This window comes from Larimichthys crocea, chromosome X (assembly GCF_000972845.2).
Source record: "Larimichthys crocea isolate SSNF chromosome X, L_crocea_2.0, whole genome shotgun sequence".
NCBI lineage: Eukaryota > Metazoa > Chordata > Actinopteri > Sciaenidae > Larimichthys > Larimichthys crocea.
In genome coordinates this window covers 2858297-2878702 of record NC_040020.1, presented here as the reverse complement: position 1 = coordinate 2878702, position 20406 = coordinate 2858297, and the positions used below count along the sequence as shown (strand labels likewise).

The 20406-nt window shown below is 37.3% G+C and overlaps 2 protein-coding genes across 2 annotated transcripts; both read left to right on the top strand.

Moving 5' to 3' along the window:
* The first annotated feature begins 763 nt into the window (after positions 1-763).
* gucy1b1 (guanylate cyclase 1 soluble subunit beta 1) lies at positions 764-16155 on the top strand. Its single transcript, XM_010744917.3, has 13 exons — positions 764-917; positions 1178-1251; positions 4635-4735; positions 4855-4973; positions 5313-5510; positions 6643-6873; positions 7060-7176; positions 7905-8038; positions 9533-9730; positions 11203-11440; positions 12169-12309; positions 14134-14288; positions 14577-16155. Exons 1-13 carry the CDS (start codon positions 915-917, stop codon positions 14716-14718), a joined length of 1851 nt encoding a protein of 616 aa, XP_010743219.2. The 5' UTR covers positions 764-914; the 3' UTR covers positions 14719-16155.
* A 2579-nt stretch (positions 16156-18734) lies between these two features.
* On the top strand, positions 18735-20194 carry fabp2 (fatty acid binding protein 2, intestinal). The gene is made up of 4 exons (XM_010744915.3): positions 18735-18874; positions 19284-19456; positions 19725-19832; positions 19980-20194. The coding sequence occupies exons 1-4, from the start codon at positions 18808-18810 to the stop codon at positions 20031-20033; spliced, it is 402 nt and encodes a 133-aa protein (XP_010743217.3). The 5' UTR covers positions 18735-18807; the 3' UTR covers positions 20034-20194.
* The last annotated feature ends 212 nt before the right edge of the window (positions 20195-20406 follow it).

The window sequence follows — 20406 nt, the reverse complement described above, 5'->3', positions numbered from 1 at the left end:
ATATGTTTCTAATATGTGTTCTTATGGAGTTGCTTTAACAACATTAGATGTTGAGGATCAATACTAGAAATGCAATAATAAAATAGATTACTGAATTACTTTGACTCCTCAAAGGTTTCTTAAGGTTACATTCAGGTAATTTCATACTGTATTTTGCAATTTAGGACTTAAATTAACTTCTTGAAATGTATCTTTACATTGTAACATTGCTACTTTTTACTCAAGTATGCAGGAGATTAAGATTTTACATCAAAAACATGGGATAATCCTAATCAATATGTCTCTAATATGTGTTCTCAGTGATTAAACGACCCATAAAACTTATATAGTTGCTTTTAAAAAAGCTCCCCTTAGATGTTCAACATTAGATGTTGAGGATCAATACTAGAAATGCAATAATAAAATAGATTACTAAATTACTTTGACTCCTCAAAGGTTTCTTAAGGTTACATTCAGCTGATAAAACTGTATTTTGCAATTCAGGACTTAAATTAACTTCTTAAAATGTAACTTTACATTGTAACATTGCTACTTTTACTCAAGTAGGCAGGTTAATTAGTTTATTTTGCGTTACAGATCATATTAGTGGTTAAGTCCACGGTGTAAAACATGTTAATAAACACCACATAAGCAGTCGCCTGCTCTGATTTTCTGGTTCACCAGCGTCGGGGCTTGTGCTCCAGCTTCGTTCTAATTGGCCAGAGCTCGGTTACGTAAGACTCTATCTGCTCTCTCATTGGACAGACTCGCTGTCAGTCACAGCCCTAACGGCTGAAAAAATAAAAAAATAAAAAAGGGGGAATGGACGCGAAGACGCAGCAGCAGCAGCAGCATCTGTACCAAACGATGAGCGTTGTGTCGCTTTGAACGGCTCTTGGTTTAAAAAATAAGGATAAAGACGAGCTGCTGTCACCATGGTACGTATGTAGAGGTTGTGTGTTGTGTTTTAATGCCGATAAATTGAGCTGTTTGTCACGCTACATGGCTACATTTGTACATTTCCTGCTGGGTTGGAGCAGCCGTTAGACGTTATTAACAGTATTAACAGGTGAACTGAGCGTTATAATGTGCTTTAAGGATATAACACACACAGATAAACTGTCTGCTTGCATGAAAACATATAACAAATATTAAATATTCATGTTTTTTTGTTGTTTTTTTTGCCATAAATTTACAGTATGGTTTTGTGAATCACGCCTTGGAGCTGCTCGTTTTGAGGAATTACGGCCCGGATGTGTGGGAAGACATCAAGTGAGTTTTTCTGGATCATGTGTGTGTTTACTATCCGGCCCTGTTAGTATCATAGGTTACACTGTGTGTGTGTGTGTGTGTGTGTGTCCTCAACAGAGACACAACACAGGGCTAACTGCAGAGCCACTATGAGCTCACACTGGGATATAGACATTTGCTTATACTGTAATGATTAACCTTCATCCTCTGCAGACTCACACTGAAACTCAGAAAAAAACAAAGTTTTATCATTTAAACACTTTTTGTCAACAGCTTAATTAATTGTAACCTAAAAAATAGTCCAGAATACAGTTGTTTAATGTTGATTATTGGGGGTTTATTTAGGTTAAAAGTCAAGTCAAGTCAACTTTATTATCAATGCTGCTATATGTACAGGACATACAGAAAATTGAAATTGCGTTTCCCTCTTATCCCGGGTCAAACAGCACTAAACATGAAATATAAAATACAAAATATAAGTGAAGTAATGTAAAAATATAAAATAAAAATATAGATATAAAAATATATAAAAGCCAAAAGACATCCGAGAATAGAAAAGACAGAAGTGGCAAGTCCGGAGATAAAGTACTATGAGAACAATGTAAAAGTACTCATGCATTCAATGCATTCAATGTGCTGTAACTATCCAAAAGTAAATGTTCAAATTATGCAGAAAAATGCTTCCGGTAAGTGTTATAACACTGTCATTATGTGATACTAGTATTTTAGTGTTGAAAGTGAACTAATGGTGTAGTTTAATCTGTATTGTATTTTATAAAATGTCTGCAAAGTAGTTATTAACTTGTGGACTCGTGGACTAAAAAGTGTAATAGTACTGTAGTCTAAAATAGGATGTATTACAGTTGTTGAATGTTGTTTATTAAGGTTTACTTAAGTAGAGGTACTATTAAAACAATGTAAAATACTCCTGCATTCAGAGTAAAGTATGATCTTACAAGCATCCAAAGTAAAAGTTCTCCATATGTAGAAACATACTCCTTGTAAGTGTTCCTGTCCCTGTAATACTATATGATAGTAACATTTTTGTATTGTAGCTGACTGGCATTTGCTTATACTGTAATGATTAACCTTCATCCTCTGCAGACTCACACTGAAACCTAAAAAGAAAAGTCACATTTTAAATTCTCTAACACCTTTTTTTAGCCTGAATACAGAATACAGTTGTTTAATGTTGATTATTGGGGTTTATTTAGGTCAAAGTACCATGAGAACAATGTAAAAGTACTCATGCATTCAATGTGCTGTAACTATCCAAAAGTAAAAGTTCAAATTAGGCAGAAAAATGCTTCCGGTAAGTGTTATAACACTGTCATTATGTGATACTAATATTTTTTAGTGCTGTAGCTGTTTGAGGTGGAACTAATGGTGTAGTTTCTGTAATCTGTATTGTATTTTATAAAATGTCTGCAAAGTAGTTATTAACTCAAAACAATGTAAAATACTCCTGCATTCAGAGTAAAGTATGATCTCACAAGCATCCAAAGCAAAAGTTCACCATATGTAGAAACATACTCCTTGTAAGTGTTCCTGTCCCTGTAATGCTATATGATAGTAACATTTTTGTGTGTCTATGTTTTGCATGTGAAAAAACTCTAGCTGTCGAATAAAGATAGTGGAGTAAAAAGTAGTTATTAATGCTGATTGGATAGATTGGATAGGGGAAAGAAGTATTCAGATAATTTTTTATCTTAGGTAAAGGTAAATATACTATTAGAAGAATGTAAAAATACTCAAAATATTCAAAATAAAAATATGATCAGCAAAATATCCTTATATCCAGTAAAAGTTCAAATTATGTCGACAAATGCTTCCTGTGAGCGTTATATTGTGTGATAATATGGTGGAACTAATGTGGAAGTTTAATCTAAAATGATGTGCCGTATTTTACCGTCTATGTTTTGTATGTACAAAAAAAAAAACAAATATGCAAAGTAGTTATTAATTTTAGCTGCCAAATAAGTGTAGTAAGTGCAAGTCTCAAATATCTCAAAATATCTTCCATATTTTCTTTTCAACAATGAATCTATTTATTGAACTATTTTTATTTAGCAACTTTTATTTCCCAACCCGTGTCTCCAAAACAAACCTTTTCGGCATTTTGTTTTTTAGCATAAGAAGTAGGAGAATCTTACCTACCAATGAAGTAAAACACTTTATTCTTCAAAGTAACTAAAAAACTCACCAAATTAGGAGAAACTTGTTTTTCACTGGACTGAGACTACAGACCGCAAAGAATTCAGCTGGTGGGAAAACTTAATTTATTCTTTATTTGTTGGACTAAAGACATGACCTCAATGGTAGCAGAGCGTGCGCTTACAGTACAGTACTGGAGTTTATTTACTCATTTATTGACATTCCACCATTGACAGGTTGTATCTTAACTGCACTCTGTGAACCAGTGCTGCTTTGGTATCATGCAGAGGGAGAATGTGGTACACAAACACACATACAGTATGACGAATGTAATTCCAGTCCTCCACTGTAATATTATATCGTGTCATTTGTTCAGCATGTTGAAATGTTTGGCTCAGTCTTAGTTTATTTTTCATGTGTAGTCTTAGCTGCCCTAGACTTGACCCTGCCTAAAAAAGAAGAAATAAATAATAATAAAAAAAACAACCTCCAGCAGCAGCTGCCTTGTGTAAATGTTCTCAAAGTGGTCATTCCTCAGCCGCCCCCCAAAAAAACTGCAGCTCTCTGCAGCATCTTTTGTTGAATGTAACTCATTTGCAGAGATAACTTTTTTTTTTGCACTATTTTATCAGGTACGGTCTGTTTTCAGACTTTGAGCTGAATAATTAAAAAGTGAACTTTTCTTTTCTTTTACGAAAGCTTTCGAGGCACACTATGTTTTTTCAGCTGTTACACATTCTGATAAAATAGCGGTTGCTCGTCAGGCCTGTAAATCATTTCTGTTTTCTTAGTTAAACAGTAGTAATCAGAACCTCATTAAGTTTTTTTTATGACAATTTTGTGTAAATTGGAGTGTAAAATGTATAAATAGCAAAGTGTACTCTGAGCATGGTGCTGTGTTTTTTTTTGTTGTTGTTGTTTTTTTAAACCAAAGAACCCACAGTAGATCTAACCCTGATTATCTGTATTTGTTCAACAGTGAAGCTTTAAAACTATACAACCACTTAAAAGTAATATGGAAACCTTTTTATTGTACTGTAATATAAATCAGGTTGGCTGACACTGACTGGGCAAACATAAGACCCAACAGTTGTTATTGAATTATGCTTGCAAACTCAAGTCCCTCTGTGATTTTAGCAACAATACAAAAGCAATTCAAAGAAAGCAAAACCGTCGGTTGCCTAATGACTGTTGACTTGTGCTGTGACTTTTGCTGTAGCTCGTGAGCGATGATTTCACTTTGTTTTCAGGAGGGAGGCACAGCTTGATATCGAGGGTCAGTTCCTGGTTAGAATCATATATGAAGATGCCAAAACATACGACCTTGTTGCTGCTGCGAGCAAAGTTCTCAGTAAGTGACAGCATGTTTTTGTTTGTAATCATTAGAACGAAAATAACACTATATCTAGTGCATGATATGTTACATTTTATACAAGCTGAGATATTAATGGGATCCATCCTGCATTTCAGAGATCGATGCAGGAGACATCTTGCAGTTGTTCGGGAAGATGTTTTTTGAATTTTGCCAAGAGTCGGGTTACGACACGATCCTGCGCGTGCTGGGATCAAATGTTCGTGAATTCCTGCAGGTAGGCTCGAGTTAAAAGGGGAATTCCATTGATTTTACACATGAATAAATATATCAAGTATTATCTTATAAATGTTAGTTTAGTCATTATAAGTGAAGCAGATTTATTGAGTCTGAAAGAAATGTCGTAGGGATGTCATTAGGGTCATTTTTCACAGAAAACCTGCATTAATAGCTGGGTAAATGTGGAAGATGTGGGCATTTACAGAGCAGGACTACTACTTCTGTTTTAAAGACTTCTTTAAGGTCTCATGTATAATGTACAGCATCATCAGCCAGGTTTTAATTACCTGTGCTCTAATTGAATGTTGCATATTTCATCTTCAATCTAAAATTTCAGAATTTGGACGCTCTACACGACCACCTCGGTACCATCTATCCCGGCATGAGGGCCCCCTCATTCCGCTGCACGGACGCAGAAAAGGGGAACAATCTGATTCTTCACTACTACTCAGAGCGGGAAGGCCTGCAAGACATTGTGATTGGCATCATTAAAACCGTCGCTCAACAAATCCACGGAACAGAGATCGAGATGAAGGTCTGCTTTTTTTTTTTTTTGGTTTTCGTTCCTTCTTCGTGCACGCTGAACCCTGCAGCTCTAACGACTCCCTCTGCTTCTGGTGATGAATGAAGATGACTTCACATTTTTCCCTTGTTCCTCCCTAATTTATTCTATAGAACTTTCAATGAAGCTTTTTAGTCTCTGTAATATTTTGAGTCGGAATGTGTGTGCTCGTGTCTGAGAATATAATTGAAGACGTTATAATGTGAAGATAAAACAACAGAAAGTTTGAAAATACCCAAACGGGAACAGTGCTGCGCTGTGGCAGCTGCAGTTCAGCAGCGAGTTTTTGGCTAATGTCTGTGAGTCAGAGGATATTTTTAGATCTAAGTTATAGTGTCTCTAGCTTGGGAGTCTTTCAGGGAGTTTTTTTCTCTTCTTCAATGGTTTTAATGTAACTGTGGAAAACTGCGGATGAATTTAAATTGGCTACTGACTGCATGTTTATTAGATAATTCATCTTGAGGAGGGGTCCATGTTTTTTTTTACTTTGGCTGATTTACTCTGCCATTTACTAATCGGATTTTGTCTAAAGTCGTATGAATGTCTCAATATCATAAACATCATTGGTGATTTTATTTGTATGTTAATGTGCAGGTCACAAATCACAGCCAGCACTCTGCACCAATAACTGTGGCATGTTATTCTCCCAAGACATCCTCTGTACTTTGGCTGGGGTTTCCTCTTCGTTTCATAAGCGGGCGACATTTTCTCCCCAACCTAATCGTATTGTACAGACAGGATAATATTTTTCAGCAATTGTGTGTGTAATGAAAGAACAGAAAATGGCAGACGCTCCAAATGTGACACCCAATTTCTGGAAATATTAGCCACTGTTGCTGTGGCAACAGGGTGCAGAGACAGCAGCTTGACGTCAGCATGCCTTATGCCCATAAACCCACTGAATAATGTCATTTTACACACTGCCTTAATGCTACAGTAACAAAGTTCAGTAATATTATCATTGTGATAACACTAATGACACAAATATTGCATGAGTAAATAATCTAATTAAAGACAAGACAGGTTTAATGGTAGTTCAATCTAATTACGTCAGTTTTGCAACAATAACATGAATATTTGATTATTTACCTTGTATCTGATGCAGATGATCCAACCGAAAAGCGAGGAGTGCGACCACATCAAGTTTCTGATCGAGGAGAAGGACTCGGAGGAAGAGGCGTTCTACGAGGACCTGGATGGCTTCGAGGAGAACGGCACACAGGAGACTCGAATCAGCCCGTACACGTTTTGCAAGGCCTTCCCGTTCCACCTCATGTTTGACAAAGACCTGATGCTCACACAGTGTGGGAACGCCATTTACAGGGTCCTGCCTCAGGTGTGGAATATATATGCAAAACTCAGCACTTTATTATGTTTTAGTAGGTCTTGTATTTGTCTCAAATTTAGTACCGACTGGACTTTTTGGATGGCCAGAATGCAGCAGTAATTAATAATACAAATAAAGCAATCATTTGTCACATGTCATGTAACTGAGATATACCTATGTTATTTTATTCCCCAGCTCCAGCCTGGTACCTGTATCCTACCTTCAGTTTTTTCTTTGGTCCGTCCTCACATTGACTTCAGTTTTCATGGCATCCTCTCCCACATCAACACCGTCTTCGTTCTGCGAAGCAAGGTAGACACATAATTTAGGTTTTTGTCACAGTGTTGTCGGCTAATCACATTAATACTTTAATTATTATTATCATACTTTCCCAGGAGGCGAAAAGCACCAAAACACACTTCAGCCTAAATGATCGAAAAGCGGCATGATTATACATCACAGACCGTGTTTATAGTCTTATATATTAATATTTATGAGCTCACTGATATTTTTAGCAGCTGCATAAAATTGTGACTCTGTTGGTTTCATCAACCCTGTTAATGGTGATGCAATTGTTTACATGCAGAGATCACTGAGCATACAAACAATGAATGAAATTAAAGACATTGATATGCAGCTTTTCATACTGCAGTTTATGCATGGTGTGAGTTTTAAATTTCAGATTTCAGTGAGAAATCAAGTGGAAACTCAGACGGGAAAAGTACAGTCAGAATAGAAGACATTTGCATACCCGTGTGTACTCATGAGACAGTAAATGCTGAGGTGTTAAAATAATAGTTGCAGTTCCTTGAAAATTAAACTCAAAGTGCTGCCACTCCTGGGATGCTGCAAAAAAAGCGAGAATCTTTCTGTACACACAAGAAATCTGAACTAATTCTCTCCAGTGGTGGATGATCCATGTCATACTTTAGGTGAAATTTTTAAAAATACTGAGTAAGCTGAACTGGTGCACAGTTTTTAAGCAGATTTTGAGAGGAACATATAATGAAATATTCATAAGTGTGATGTAATCCTGACAGGAGGGCCTGCTGAATGTGGAGACTGTAGAGAACGAGGACGAGCTAACGGGGGTGGAGATCAGCTGTCTGAGATTGAAAGGACAGATGATTTACTTGCCAGAGGCGGAGAACATCCTTTTTCTTTGCTCACCCAGGTAAACCCACAGTGGAGTCTGTCCTGACGGAGGCACAGACTACACACACACCGAAACACAGATTCTCTTTTACCCAGTGAATGAGAGTGAATGTCCTGGAATTCCAATTTTTAGTTTTATTTTAACTAATGTCAGTGCTGTTCTGTCCATACGGTAATAAAAACTCCACCATAAACCTAACTTTTAAAGTAAAACTGTGAAGTTGCTACAGTTTGTTTTTGTTGACCATTTCCTAAATAGTGATAATATTCAGGAAGGTTACCTAAAATGTATTGGAAAAGGTTGCTCTTCAAGAATGTGATTCTCAGTCGAGCATCCAAAAATCCAGTAAAGACATTCCAAAAAATACAAAAGCTGAAGTTTCAAGTCAAAGAGTCACAGTTCACATTTGGCTCACACTGAGTATTTTGTCCTCCTTGACTTGAAAAATCAAGAGATACTACCCTGCTACCCTATTTATTTTTACCTACAACATATTGGTCCTACTTTTTAAATCTTTAAAACATGGGACAAACACATTATTTCTATTCTATTTATCAAAAAGACCTAATAATGACCTAAAATATCTGGGCACTAGTTTTATGTAAATGTGAATAGTGCATTTGTCAGGGACTATCTTTAGATAAATTCATTGTTAGTTTTCATCTTTTAAAGGGATTTGTTGATGATAAGAAAAATCTAGATTATTGCCAGCCTCATCATTTAATTGTGTATATATGTAAAATGTTATAACGGCAGCTAATGATAGCGAGGGAATGATTGGTGAAATGTAGGAAACATGTCACTACAAACATTTTCAGTTTTGCTTGTAATTCAAATGTTCATAATTTTAATCTGAGCAATACGAGTATGTATTTAATGCAATTATACGGTCAAAATAAACTAGTTTGTTTGCTTTTATGCTTTCAGAAACAAAAAATGTGACTGTATGTGGTCAGAGGGAATAAATACAGAGAAACAAAGAAACCTGTGAGCTAGTAATTACATTGTTTTTTCTGCTGTGACCTCCATTAGCCTCTGTAGCCCTTTCATAAACACCTGTGAAATATCGGACGCAGGGGAGCAGAGGTCAAGAGATCTCGTCCTCACGGATCGAAGACACTTTGCAGAGGAAAAGATCAGTGTTTTTTACGAAAGCTTTCCGCCTGACAGGAAATAACAGGGGCTGAAACAGAGAAGTATGCCCATTTAACTGACCAGAGAAACATCTCAGAAACACAGTGAATGACCTCATCGCACAAGAAGAACATTTATCTAGACAGTGGGCTCAGTCCTGACAGGATGATCTCATAGCTGGTAGCTCATACTTTATGTTGTGTTTAATTTAAGCTGATTCCTGATATGAGCAATGCCAAGAAAAAGATTCTGCAGTTTTTCTTCTACGCACCGGCACAAATCAAGTAATTTTTGTCCATTTCACTCTGAAAATAACACTGCAACACAAACAATAACCAGTGAGTATCTCACTGTTTTCTCCTTCCTCTGCTTTTCTAGTGTCATGAACCTGGATGATCTCACACGAAGGGGGCTGTACCTGAGTGATATCCCCCTGCACGACGCTACTCGTGACCTGGTGCTGCTGGGCGAGCAGTTTCGTGAGGAGTACAAGTTGACCCAAGAGCTGGAAATCTTGACAGATCGTCTGCAGCACACACTCCGGGCCCTGGAGGACGAGAAGAAGAAGACGGACAGGTTGGACTGTTTCTTTCTTGATTTTTTAAATCATTTTTAATTTCAAAATTAGGTGTTGAACTTCAGCTTTAGAGATACAAACTCTAAATTACTCTTGTGACAATAACAGTTAAGGAGTTATAACCACATTGGTAAATACATCGGTTGTTTTTGTTACTTTAGAATGAGACTTTTATATCTACAGACGGAGCCGATGTTCTTACACCATGTTGAACCACCATATTTCTACAGTAGTCCAGAATGGACAAACTAAACACCGTCAGTTTTCCTGTGTGAAGCGAGGGATTGCAATCGGTGACTAAATCCTACACACTGCTCCTTTAAGCAGTAATTTACCTTCTTCATTCACACAGAAATTTAGCAGCATTTATAAACCCTCGAGTAAGTTATTGTGAAACTTGTGTATTACAAGTCATAATTATATATCACAGCCCGGTGATTATCTGTAGGTTGTGAGTCAAACCTGATACTATAAATGTAACACACCACTGCTGTTATTGCTGTTTTATCTTTCTTGAAAAAATATGTGGCAACTATTTGTTCATTCAAGATAAAAAAGAGTCGTCTCCTCACGCATTCCTTTTTTTAAAGTTGGACTTACAGCAGGACACTAACAGGTCTCAGTCAGTCCCATACTGTTATGCTGAGACTGAGACTTCGTGACAGGAGGACCACCTAGGGTCAGAATCTATTGTTATACCCAAGTTGATACTTGTCTAAGCCACTCTTCAGTCCCTGTCATGGTGAGGACTTTCTGGTTTTCAGAAAAGGCCTTGTCATTGTAATTTAGCACAGCAGTGGGTGACAGCTGAAAAGGAGCACGGAGGTGGAGCGTGGTCTTTATTAAGACTGCTGTAGTGGCCCTATCTCCTCCTAGGAAAAGACTTCCATTCTGCCGGTGGATCACTATATTATTATTCTCGCCATTCTCTGGTCTCAAAGTGCCTCGGGCTCCGAACATTGATTAGAATTCATGGCTCCTCTCTAAATATTTAAGAGAACTGCTGCTGCTGCACTGTCGTTGCTTTTTAAAGGGCTGTACAACATTGTTTCTGGTAATAGAAACACATTTATGCTATTTTTGCTGCTGTTCAGGCGTGTACCTTACCAAGAGAAAAACACTGTACGCCCTTGTGTTTAGATTGTTAAAGACGTTACGGAGAAATACTGTTTGCAGGTATAGATTTTTGTGTGGTGACCTGTTTCTGTATGTATCATGTGTCCTCAAATTATGTTGCATCATGGAAAGTATTTTGCTTTTAACAGGCAGCCATGATCTAACCAGTTACCATAGAAACACCACCCTCCCATCTGAGAGCAGCTTGCATAGCGAAATGACCAAAAGGTGGTGGGTGAGCAAATAAAATGCTGATCCAAAGGATGGACTTCAGTCTGGCAGCCCCGGCCCATTATTCTGCCGCTCGAGTACACCAATAACTACGCTTTCGCTCAATTCCTCTTCTCTCTTTTAGATTGCTCTATTCCGTTCTGCCGCCATCTGTTGCCAACGAGCTGCGACACAAACGGCCCGTCCCGGCAAAACGCTACGACAACGTGACCATCCTCTTCAGTGGCATTGTGGGATTCAACGCCTTCTGCAGCAAGCACGCCTCGGCCGAGGGAGCCATCAAGATAGTCAACCTGCTCAATGATGTTTACACACGTTTTGACATCTTGACAGACTCCCGGAATAACCCTTATGTATACAAGGTCGGAAGCAAGAATTTTACCATGACAGTGTATCGTGCATTTGTGTACATTTCTCACAGTAAAGAAATAAAAAGAGCCTGTGCAGCAAAGTGATGAAGTATACAATATAAAATTAAGAATGTAACTGCCTGTAAATACTATACTCCTTGCTGATTATTCAGCTTATATGCACCAGTGAAGCGCACCAATGTTCTCGGTGAATAACGTTACGCAATTATGCACATACAAGTCAGTAAGAGAGTATTTATATCAATTGACTTGAGTTTTTCACCATAAGAGTAGTACTAACTTGTAAACACAGTGTCGTTTTACAGACGGTCTGCACCACTTTATAGGCCTTGTGCAGCAGATTTACACTCCAGGCTTTCAGACAAGAATGCACTTTAAGAAGTCAAACAGACCCCGGCACTTCCAGGGGATCGGCTTCAGGCACTGGGTCACCAAAAGAAGTAATATTTACTCTACAAGCTGAATGGCTAGGTGGTCCAAGGGTTTTAGCAGGGCTCAAAGAGGCCCTGAATGTCTTAAAGCTGATGTAAGTGTTTAAGTGTTTATTTCAGGGTGTTTCAGTTTATTTCTAGCTGCACTGTGCATTCAAAAAAGAAAAAAAAAAAAAGCTTTGTAGCACAGTGGGAGCAGATGATTTTACTTGAACCAAAAGAAGAGAAAAGTAAAACAGGTTATGATACAATTTACAAGGATGACAAAATGTTTTTTTCTCTATCCAGGTGGAAACAGTGGGTGATAAATACATGACAGTCAGCGGCCTACCAGAGCCGTGCACACACCACGCCAAGTCAATCTGCCACCTCGCTCTTGATATGCTGGAGATCGCTGGACAAGTCAAAGTGGATGACGAACCAGTACAGGTATGATAAGATATTTCGTTTTTAGAAATCTTTTCTGATCATGTGTGATCAGTCAAAACTGTAAAATACTAAACAGTGTTACTGCTACACTGAGCTGGGCGCACACCAAATGAGTTTTATACATAGAATATTTGAATATATTTTTATTGGCAGTACCTACTACATGTAAGGGCGACTACTTACACTTCACACTTTCAGGAATGAGCGCAGCTGTTTAGAAAACACAGTTATCATGGTGAGGCATGGAGCCACACTACTTTTGCTCCTGATAAATTAATTCAGTGAATCAACCTATGTTTACGCCAGGGTTTCAAAGAAATGTGCCAACAGTGCAGCAGCAAGTGGAGGGGGGTGTGTGTGTGTGTGTGTGTGTGAAAGTGTGCACTCTGTCCTCCAGGTAAAGCTCATTATGGAGGTAGCACATGGCTGTCTGCAGCCCTCTCCAGTGTAGACTCTGCAGCGACAAGGACTGAATACATAAGGAATTCAGCAAACTGGGAAAATGTGCTAAAATAAACAGAATAAAAATGGCACTGACAGAAGAAGGTTTTTTAATACACTTAATCACCCACTGTTCTTTTGATAATCATTACATGTTTAAGCAATAAAGATCTTTTAATTTAGGATTCTCCTAATAATATAAACTGACATCATTTTGGCCAAGAAAACCTCACAATTAAATTTTTATTTTGGCAGATGGTTTGTGTGTGTATGTGAATGCCAATTAGCAGCATTTCTTCATTTTTTCCCCCTGTGGACTGTACTTCTTGGTCATGATTTTCAGACTGTTTTTCTTCACATATTTAATTATTTTGCTTTTTTTTTTAGCAGTGCATCTGTTATTTTGGCACAGATAAATAGGGCATTTTGGAGCTCTGTTAGTCTTCTAATATTGCTTCAAATATATATATATTAAAAAGGACTGATTGTCAGGCTCCTGCTGCAGCTGACAAATACTACCAGCTGTCATTCAACTTAATATGACACAACACGTTACCCTCAAGGTATAATCTGTGCATCTGGACATATTTCCCTGCTGAGGTAATAAGCAGTGAAAAGATGGATAAAAAACAGCAGACTTTTGTTTAACTGACTGCTGGACATGTTATTGTATCAATGACTGTTGAGACTTAACTTTGGAAAATGATGTCTGGTTAACAAAAGGCTGTTTATTTTTGGACATGGCACTCGCTGAAGAGGAGTTCGGTTTAGTAGCAGAAACAGGCTCAAATCATCTCACGATCCCGCGTCTAAAAATAGATTCTCATTTGTCCCAGACACTCACGGCGCGTTCATGCTCCGAAGACAACAAGCACTGAAGTGCCTAGAAGTTCGAGTATAAATATTAGTCTGCAGATTGCCTGGAGAAACTTTTGGAATTGCTAGTTTATTGCAAATCTAAAATAATAATAATAATAATAATAATCTAATTTTGTGCATGGAGTGCTTTCTGGCAGACTTCTATGCATTATATCCACCCACCAAATGTTGCACCTTTTCAGTTGATAACTTTAAGTATTTGTGCCAACAGACTGAGAGAAGCAGTCAGCTGGATAGTTGCTTACAATTTTTCATCGCTCTCTGCTTGATTTAACATTTGCACGGGTTTATTTGAATGCTAGAATACACACACAAACTCTGCATTTTTCTTGGTATAGTTCTGAAGTAGATAAATGAAGTGTTACCGCATATAAGTACTAAATAGTGCTGTGGATATCTTGGTTTTGGCAGTATTTGACAAGAAATGAGGACATCTTTGGCATATTTATTAACTTTGGTGAAATTATAACTGACATGTATGAAGAGTGTCCTCTTTCTTTCCAGATTACTATCGGGATCCACACAGGAGAAGTAGTGACCGGGGTGATTGGTCAGAGGATGCCCAGATATTGCCTTTTTGGAAACACGGTCAACCTCACAAGTCGCACAGAAACTACTGGTGAAAAGGGGAAAATAAATGTCTCCGAATATACTTACCGGTAAGTAGAAGAAGGGCCTCCTTATTTCATATCAGTGGTATATTATCACCTGTTTAGATTTGATCACAGGCTGCAGAGAAATTAGGTGGGTGCGATGGAGCTTTGCAACTTGGTTAAACAGCATTAAAAGAGATTTGTAATTTGTAAAGAAAAAGGACGTGTTGGAATCCGCTGAGAGCATAAACTAAACTGGTAGGTGTTATGTTATCATAGATTTAGCAAGAACAAGATACAAAACCCCGGGACTGTACAACGTGAGTGATTTGAAATGGTGTGGACGTTTTGCAGGTGCTTGCAGTCTGCTGAGAACGCTGACCCTCAGTTTAATCTGGAGTATCGGGGCCCCGTCACCATGAAAGGAAAGAAGGAGCCAATGAAGGTGTGGTTTCTGTCCAGGATGCCCACTGACACTGACTCCACACACAGTTAGAGCTTAACAAATCAGATACAACACTAAAACACCACAAGTGTCATCCAACTGAGGCTTCAGTATGATACCGTCTAGTATTTTCTTTATAACGACACAGATCATGAGGCGGGGATGGGATGGATCAGATGAAATGATTATTTATCCACAGACACGTCGATATTTTTAATATGTGATTTGAATCTTTACCGTTGCTCTTCCTTCTCTTCCGCTTGACCGTGATCTGTCATGACCTCACTATATTTATTTTTAGTGCACACGCAATTTAGTCAAGTGTTTCCTGAACAGTAGCGGTTAGTGATACGTATACGGTACATTGAAGTTTGATACTTTTTTGGACACTGTTATTGTACGTGATAATCACAAAAGGTTTTGATAAACAAAACATTTTTGCATCTATGTTAAAGCTTAATGTTCAGCTGCTAATGTTGCCAAAAAATACTCAGATTTATAGTCTTTATCATTCCAAACAACTCATTTCACTTCACATGGATCAATATATATTTTAACATTTACACTTATGGTCACAGTGACAAAATTTAGATTTAAAATGAAAGAGTGTATTAAGAATAATACTAGAGCTTGATATATTTGTGCCAATACATTATCTTTTGAGGGACCCCTTTTATTTTTTAAACCACTGGTTGTGTTATTAAGTTTTACACTGAATATGTTACACTGGCATCAAGACCATTAGAAGAAATACAAATTTAGATATCATAGATGTGTAATTTAGATTTATAATCACCTTTTTCAGCAGTTCTTTGGCACAAAAGCAACATTAGATTCATATAGTGCATTTCAAAGAAGTGGTTCATGTTTTTTTAAAAGTCAGATGTTGAGCCATTACTAAACCTGCGTCATCATGTATCAACCACTGAATTATTAAAAGAGTCTTATAATTAAAATTGAGCACTACACACTAATTTATTCAATGTATTTATTGCACCTCTCCACTTATTGCAAATTCACTTTTCAGTTCTACTAAACATTGTTGAGATATCCCTAATGATCTACCAGTGTATATTTATTGTCAACATGATATTATTTGATATTTATTCTTTTTTCATTATTAAATGTGATTATGACCTAGAAAACAGAATATACAGTGACAAAAAACAAGAAAACAAACAAACTCGATTATGGATAAAAAATGCTGTTCTGTGCCTCTAAGTTAAACTATGTGCTGTATGTGTTTCACATGTAATGTACCACACTTTTTTCACTCTACTTTTACAAAGTCATTATTATTATTATTGTTATTAAACATCACATAATGTCCTCGAAGGGAATTTTCTCTAACTATTCAGTCTCCTGTGTACGAAACAATCAGGTGCCTCTTCAACTGTACGAGTGCATTTCTGTGCTTGTAAGACACAAATGTTTTATTTTAACAATGTTTCTGTCGGGAGGTAACTAATAAAATAGTCCTGAGAAAAAGTGTTTGCTTATTCGATTTCTCTTGCTATCAACCTGCTCAGTGTGGATTGTCATAAAGACAATACAGATGAACAGAAAAAGTCATTCATAGTGTCGTACACGTCAGTGCAACTATTTAATCAGACAGTAGATTATTATGTAAAGAGTTCCCTCTAGTGGCCAGTCAGAAGATTACAATCCTATGTACAAAGACTTAGACATACTGTGCATTTATGACACCTGCTTTGAATTTTTTAGTATAACAGCTGACTGAGGGGACTTTAACCACTAACTCCTGATGCCATTAGGTCACAATATGCTTTAATTACTACACTGGCTAGGCCTAATAGATTACCATGCACAATAGCAGGACAATGGACTTTGTTAATATTGTCCCTAAACTAGGAAAACAGACATCAATAACATGTCAAAAGCATTGACTAACTTACCCATCCATCAGACACTGAGCATTCATTTGAAGTTCGTTCCTGGCCATGTGATGGATGAAGTCCAACACTGACTCATCTTTGAACTTGATGGGCCTAACTTTATTGTTCGTGATCAGAGCATATTTAGTAACAACCATCAGCATTTAGCCACAGACATAGTGTGTTTTTACTTGGAAATGTATGAAAGGGAATCTGGGGAAAGTTTTTGTGTGTCACAACCATTTATACCTTTACAATCAGTGAGTTTATGACGAAATTGTTTGCAAGAGCTCAAAGTTCTTTCGTAGATCCAACATCTCAATTTTGTTGCCAAATTGCATCAGACTGATGCATTTAACGTAAAAAATGTACAATATTTTCTTTGGGGTGAGCGATCCCAGGGACACACCTAGAAGGCCTGAGGTACATCCACCTCAGTCTGACAGAATCCTGTAGGAAACACTGTATCATTGTTTGATTTATTTGTTAAAATCATTACTGTAGTTGGAGGCGAAACGTCTTGACTCATTTCCACCCCTCAAAGTTTTGGCCTTGTTTCAGTCTTGATGCACTCTAGTCTTGTCTTGATTTCAGTTTAGGTGGCCTTGACAACAACACTGTCTGGTCACAAGCTTGCATTTAACTTTCTTGTAGCCTTCTATACTTGGATAGATGCTACAAAACAAACACTGCAGTGACATAGAGTACCTTTCCTCCTTTCATACCCCATATTATCACGTTCTGTTAAAGCTGTTACTACAACAGGGTGTTGGACTTAATCGTTTTAACGATAAGCTTGAACAGAGTTGAATCAAGTATGTCTCAAGCTCGCCTGTTAATTTCATCACTGAAGTTATAGTAGAAAGGTCTTTCTCCTGATAAGAAGGAGATACAATGAGTAGGAACTGAAGGTCAGGTAAGATTAGATGAAACTCCCGATAAGAAACACAGTTGACATTTGGTGCTCGTTTTATTCATCTCTTTGTGAGACTATGGTGGGAAACGCCTGTTTGGATGCAGAGTTTCCTCTCTTTGATTTAAGACAAATACTTTTTTTATTGACTTTTCTGGACACTACAGTTATTATTATTGTATAATTATTATCATTTGCAGTTACTAAATTGTCATTATACTGTGTCAAATCTATCTTAAGTAGAGAAAGAAAAACCCCCTCTACAATGTGCAAATACTTTACAGTGTGCAATATATATATATATATATATATAGATATATATATAAGAAACATACACACACACACAAACACACATAGATATATTATATATATATATATGTGTTGTGTGTGTGTAGTACACGCATTGTTGACCGTCCTTACCTCCTTCTTCTTGCCTAAGTTTATGTTTATATTGTATATTTTTTTATGTTTTATATATATATATCTAATATATTATATATCGTTCTTGGAGCTGGCTTTTAATCTCATTGTACATGCGTATATTTACAATAAAAGGCGTTCATTCATTTCATTCTAAAAAAGATCTTACACACATAAACGTCAAGCTTTAATCAGAGACCATAAAAGACATCATAATCAGTTGAGTGCATCTTAATAACACAATGACTGTGTACGCAGGCGTTTGCGTATTATTAACCTAAAATATCAAAGGTCTTGTTGATCAATAAATGCCAGATTAGGGTCAAGTGTAATTGGAAACACATTATGAAAGATACTGATTGAATTATTGCTGTATCTCTGTAATCACATCTATCGCAGTATTATCTATCACTCAAGATGAGAGATGAGGTTCAGCATAGTGCCAAAATTGCATTCACACATGTGTCAGCATGTCTTTTTAGTTATCTTTTTATTTTATTCTTTTGTCTCAGCTTGAGGTACAGTCAATAAAAAAAATACATATTTAGTTGCATCAAATGCTGCAAACTGTAACTGTCACAGTATGCAAACACAGTTAAGCTGAGACCAACACCTTTTCTAAACAGAGATACAGGTATAACAGGAAGTCAATCATTCTGTAGTAAAGAAGGTAAACACAATAATGAGGCATGGTTTTGTAAATGTTCGTGGGACGGTTCTGTTTAGAACCACCACATTGCCCAATCAGCTGTGCCCGTGGACATTGCCTCCAGGAGATATGAGCTTTCAACGGCCACATCAGCATAAAGATAGATGACGCGATAAGAGGTGTGCTTGGTTTAAAAGGAGCGGCAGACTTTGAGTAAGACACTCCTCGCCTGCAGAGTCAGCCAGCTCACCCTCACAGCCAACATGACGTTCAACGGCACCTGGAAAGTTGATCGCAATGACAACTATGAGAAATTCATGGAAAAGATGGGTGAGTTATGGAAATCTATACAGCATATATATATATTTTATGTGGAAGTTGATGCATTGGCAGAAAAATGACAATGTGTCTCATTACCATATCTACTCTTTGTGTAATGAGATGACAGTTATATAATTAAGACTTGATGAGGTAGTTGATAAAGTGCAGCTGGTCAGGATGTCACATTTAATAAAGATAGTTGATGTCAAAGTCAGAGTTAGGCAGCAAACTCATAATCCTGCAAATCCTGTTTAATCTGAGACCCACTGACCACACTTACTGTGATTTGACTCTTGTACCTACAGTAATTACTCTCTGCAAATAGCCAAACAAAGGAACCTGTGCTTGACAAGTGATTAAATCCTGACAAACTTCCTCTGATTGTTCCTTGGAACATGTTCCATGTGTCTCTTGATAGGAATTAACATGGTGAAGAGGAAGCTGGCTTCTCACGACGGGCTCAAAATAACAATCGAACAGAATGGAGACAAGTTTCATGTCAAGGAGAGCAGCAATTTCCGTACCCTGGAAATCGACTTCACCCTGGGGGTCACCTTTGAGTACAGCCTTGCAGATGGAACAGAACTATCAGTAAGTAAAAGTGGCATCTAGTGGAGCCTTATGATGACTCAGAAAGCGACATTATCGCTGCAAATACTTTGAGATGTCTTGGGCTTTTCATTCACTTTAGACTTTGAACCTTTTGAGGTGCAAGAAAGTTCATTTGTTCAGCTTTGTTTGTGCTTGTTTGATTTCAACTCACTAGCACAAACAGTCACAGCCATAAAACTGTCTTGCCAGAACCAAATTTTTTCCATGTAGTAGTACTCATGAGTGTGTTTCATGTTCCTCTCTGCAGGGCTCATGGGCGATGGAGGGAGACATGATGAAGGGAACTTTCAACAGGAAGGACAATGGAAAGCTACTGACAACAACCAGGATTGTGCAAAATGATGAACTTATACAGGTGAAGTGAATTCTCGTTTTATATCAGCGTTAAGAGATATTGTAATATAATTTTAATACACATAACCAATCAAAATGTCTGTTAATATGCAAAAGCTTCAGTTAAACTGTGAAGTTAACTGTATATGATGTCATCTTTTGCCAACAGAGCTACAATTATGAAGGTGTGGACGCAAAGAGGATTTTCAAGAAGGAACATTAAAGCGAGAGCCTTATCTTCAGGATAACATACAGTATTGTGTTGAATTATACCACTGCAACCATAACATATGCACTACGTGTAATGCCTGTACAGCGTATTAAACATTTTTGCATGGCACAGGATTTTTATACTCGCAGTAATAAAGTCATTATGTAACAGCCTGTTTGTTTTTTTTCTGTGATCGTCGTTATCGGTGAGAATCCGTGAGGTTTGTGTCAAGTCAAAAACATACGCAAGGTGACTGATTTAAGAGTGATACAATAATTTAAACTTTATTCAACAATGAATAAAAATAAATATATATTATCTACAAAAATATAAAGTGTAGACAGATTTTTATGTTTCTTTAAATTGATCTGTACTTACATAAGTC

Coding starts and splice junctions, on each gene's coding strand:
- gucy1b1 (XM_010744917.3), top strand. Junction 7,177..7,904: donor TCTTCGTTCTGCGAAGCAAG/GTAGACACATAA, acceptor TAATCCTGACAG/GAGGGCCTGCTGAATGTGGA. Junction 8,039..9,532: donor CTTTTTCTTTGCTCACCCAG/GTAAACCCACAG, acceptor CTGCTTTTCTAG/TGTCATGAACCTGGATGATC.
- fabp2 (XM_010744915.3), top strand. CDS start 18,808: ATGACGTTCAACGGCACCTGGAAAGTTGATCGCAATGACAACTATGAG. Junction 19,457..19,724: donor CAGATGGAACAGAACTATCA/GTAAGTAAAAGT, acceptor TCCTCTCTGCAG/GGCTCATGGGCGATGGAGGG. Junction 19,833..19,979: donor AAAATGATGAACTTATACAG/GTGAAGTGAATT, acceptor TTTTGCCAACAG/AGCTACAATTATGAAGGTGT.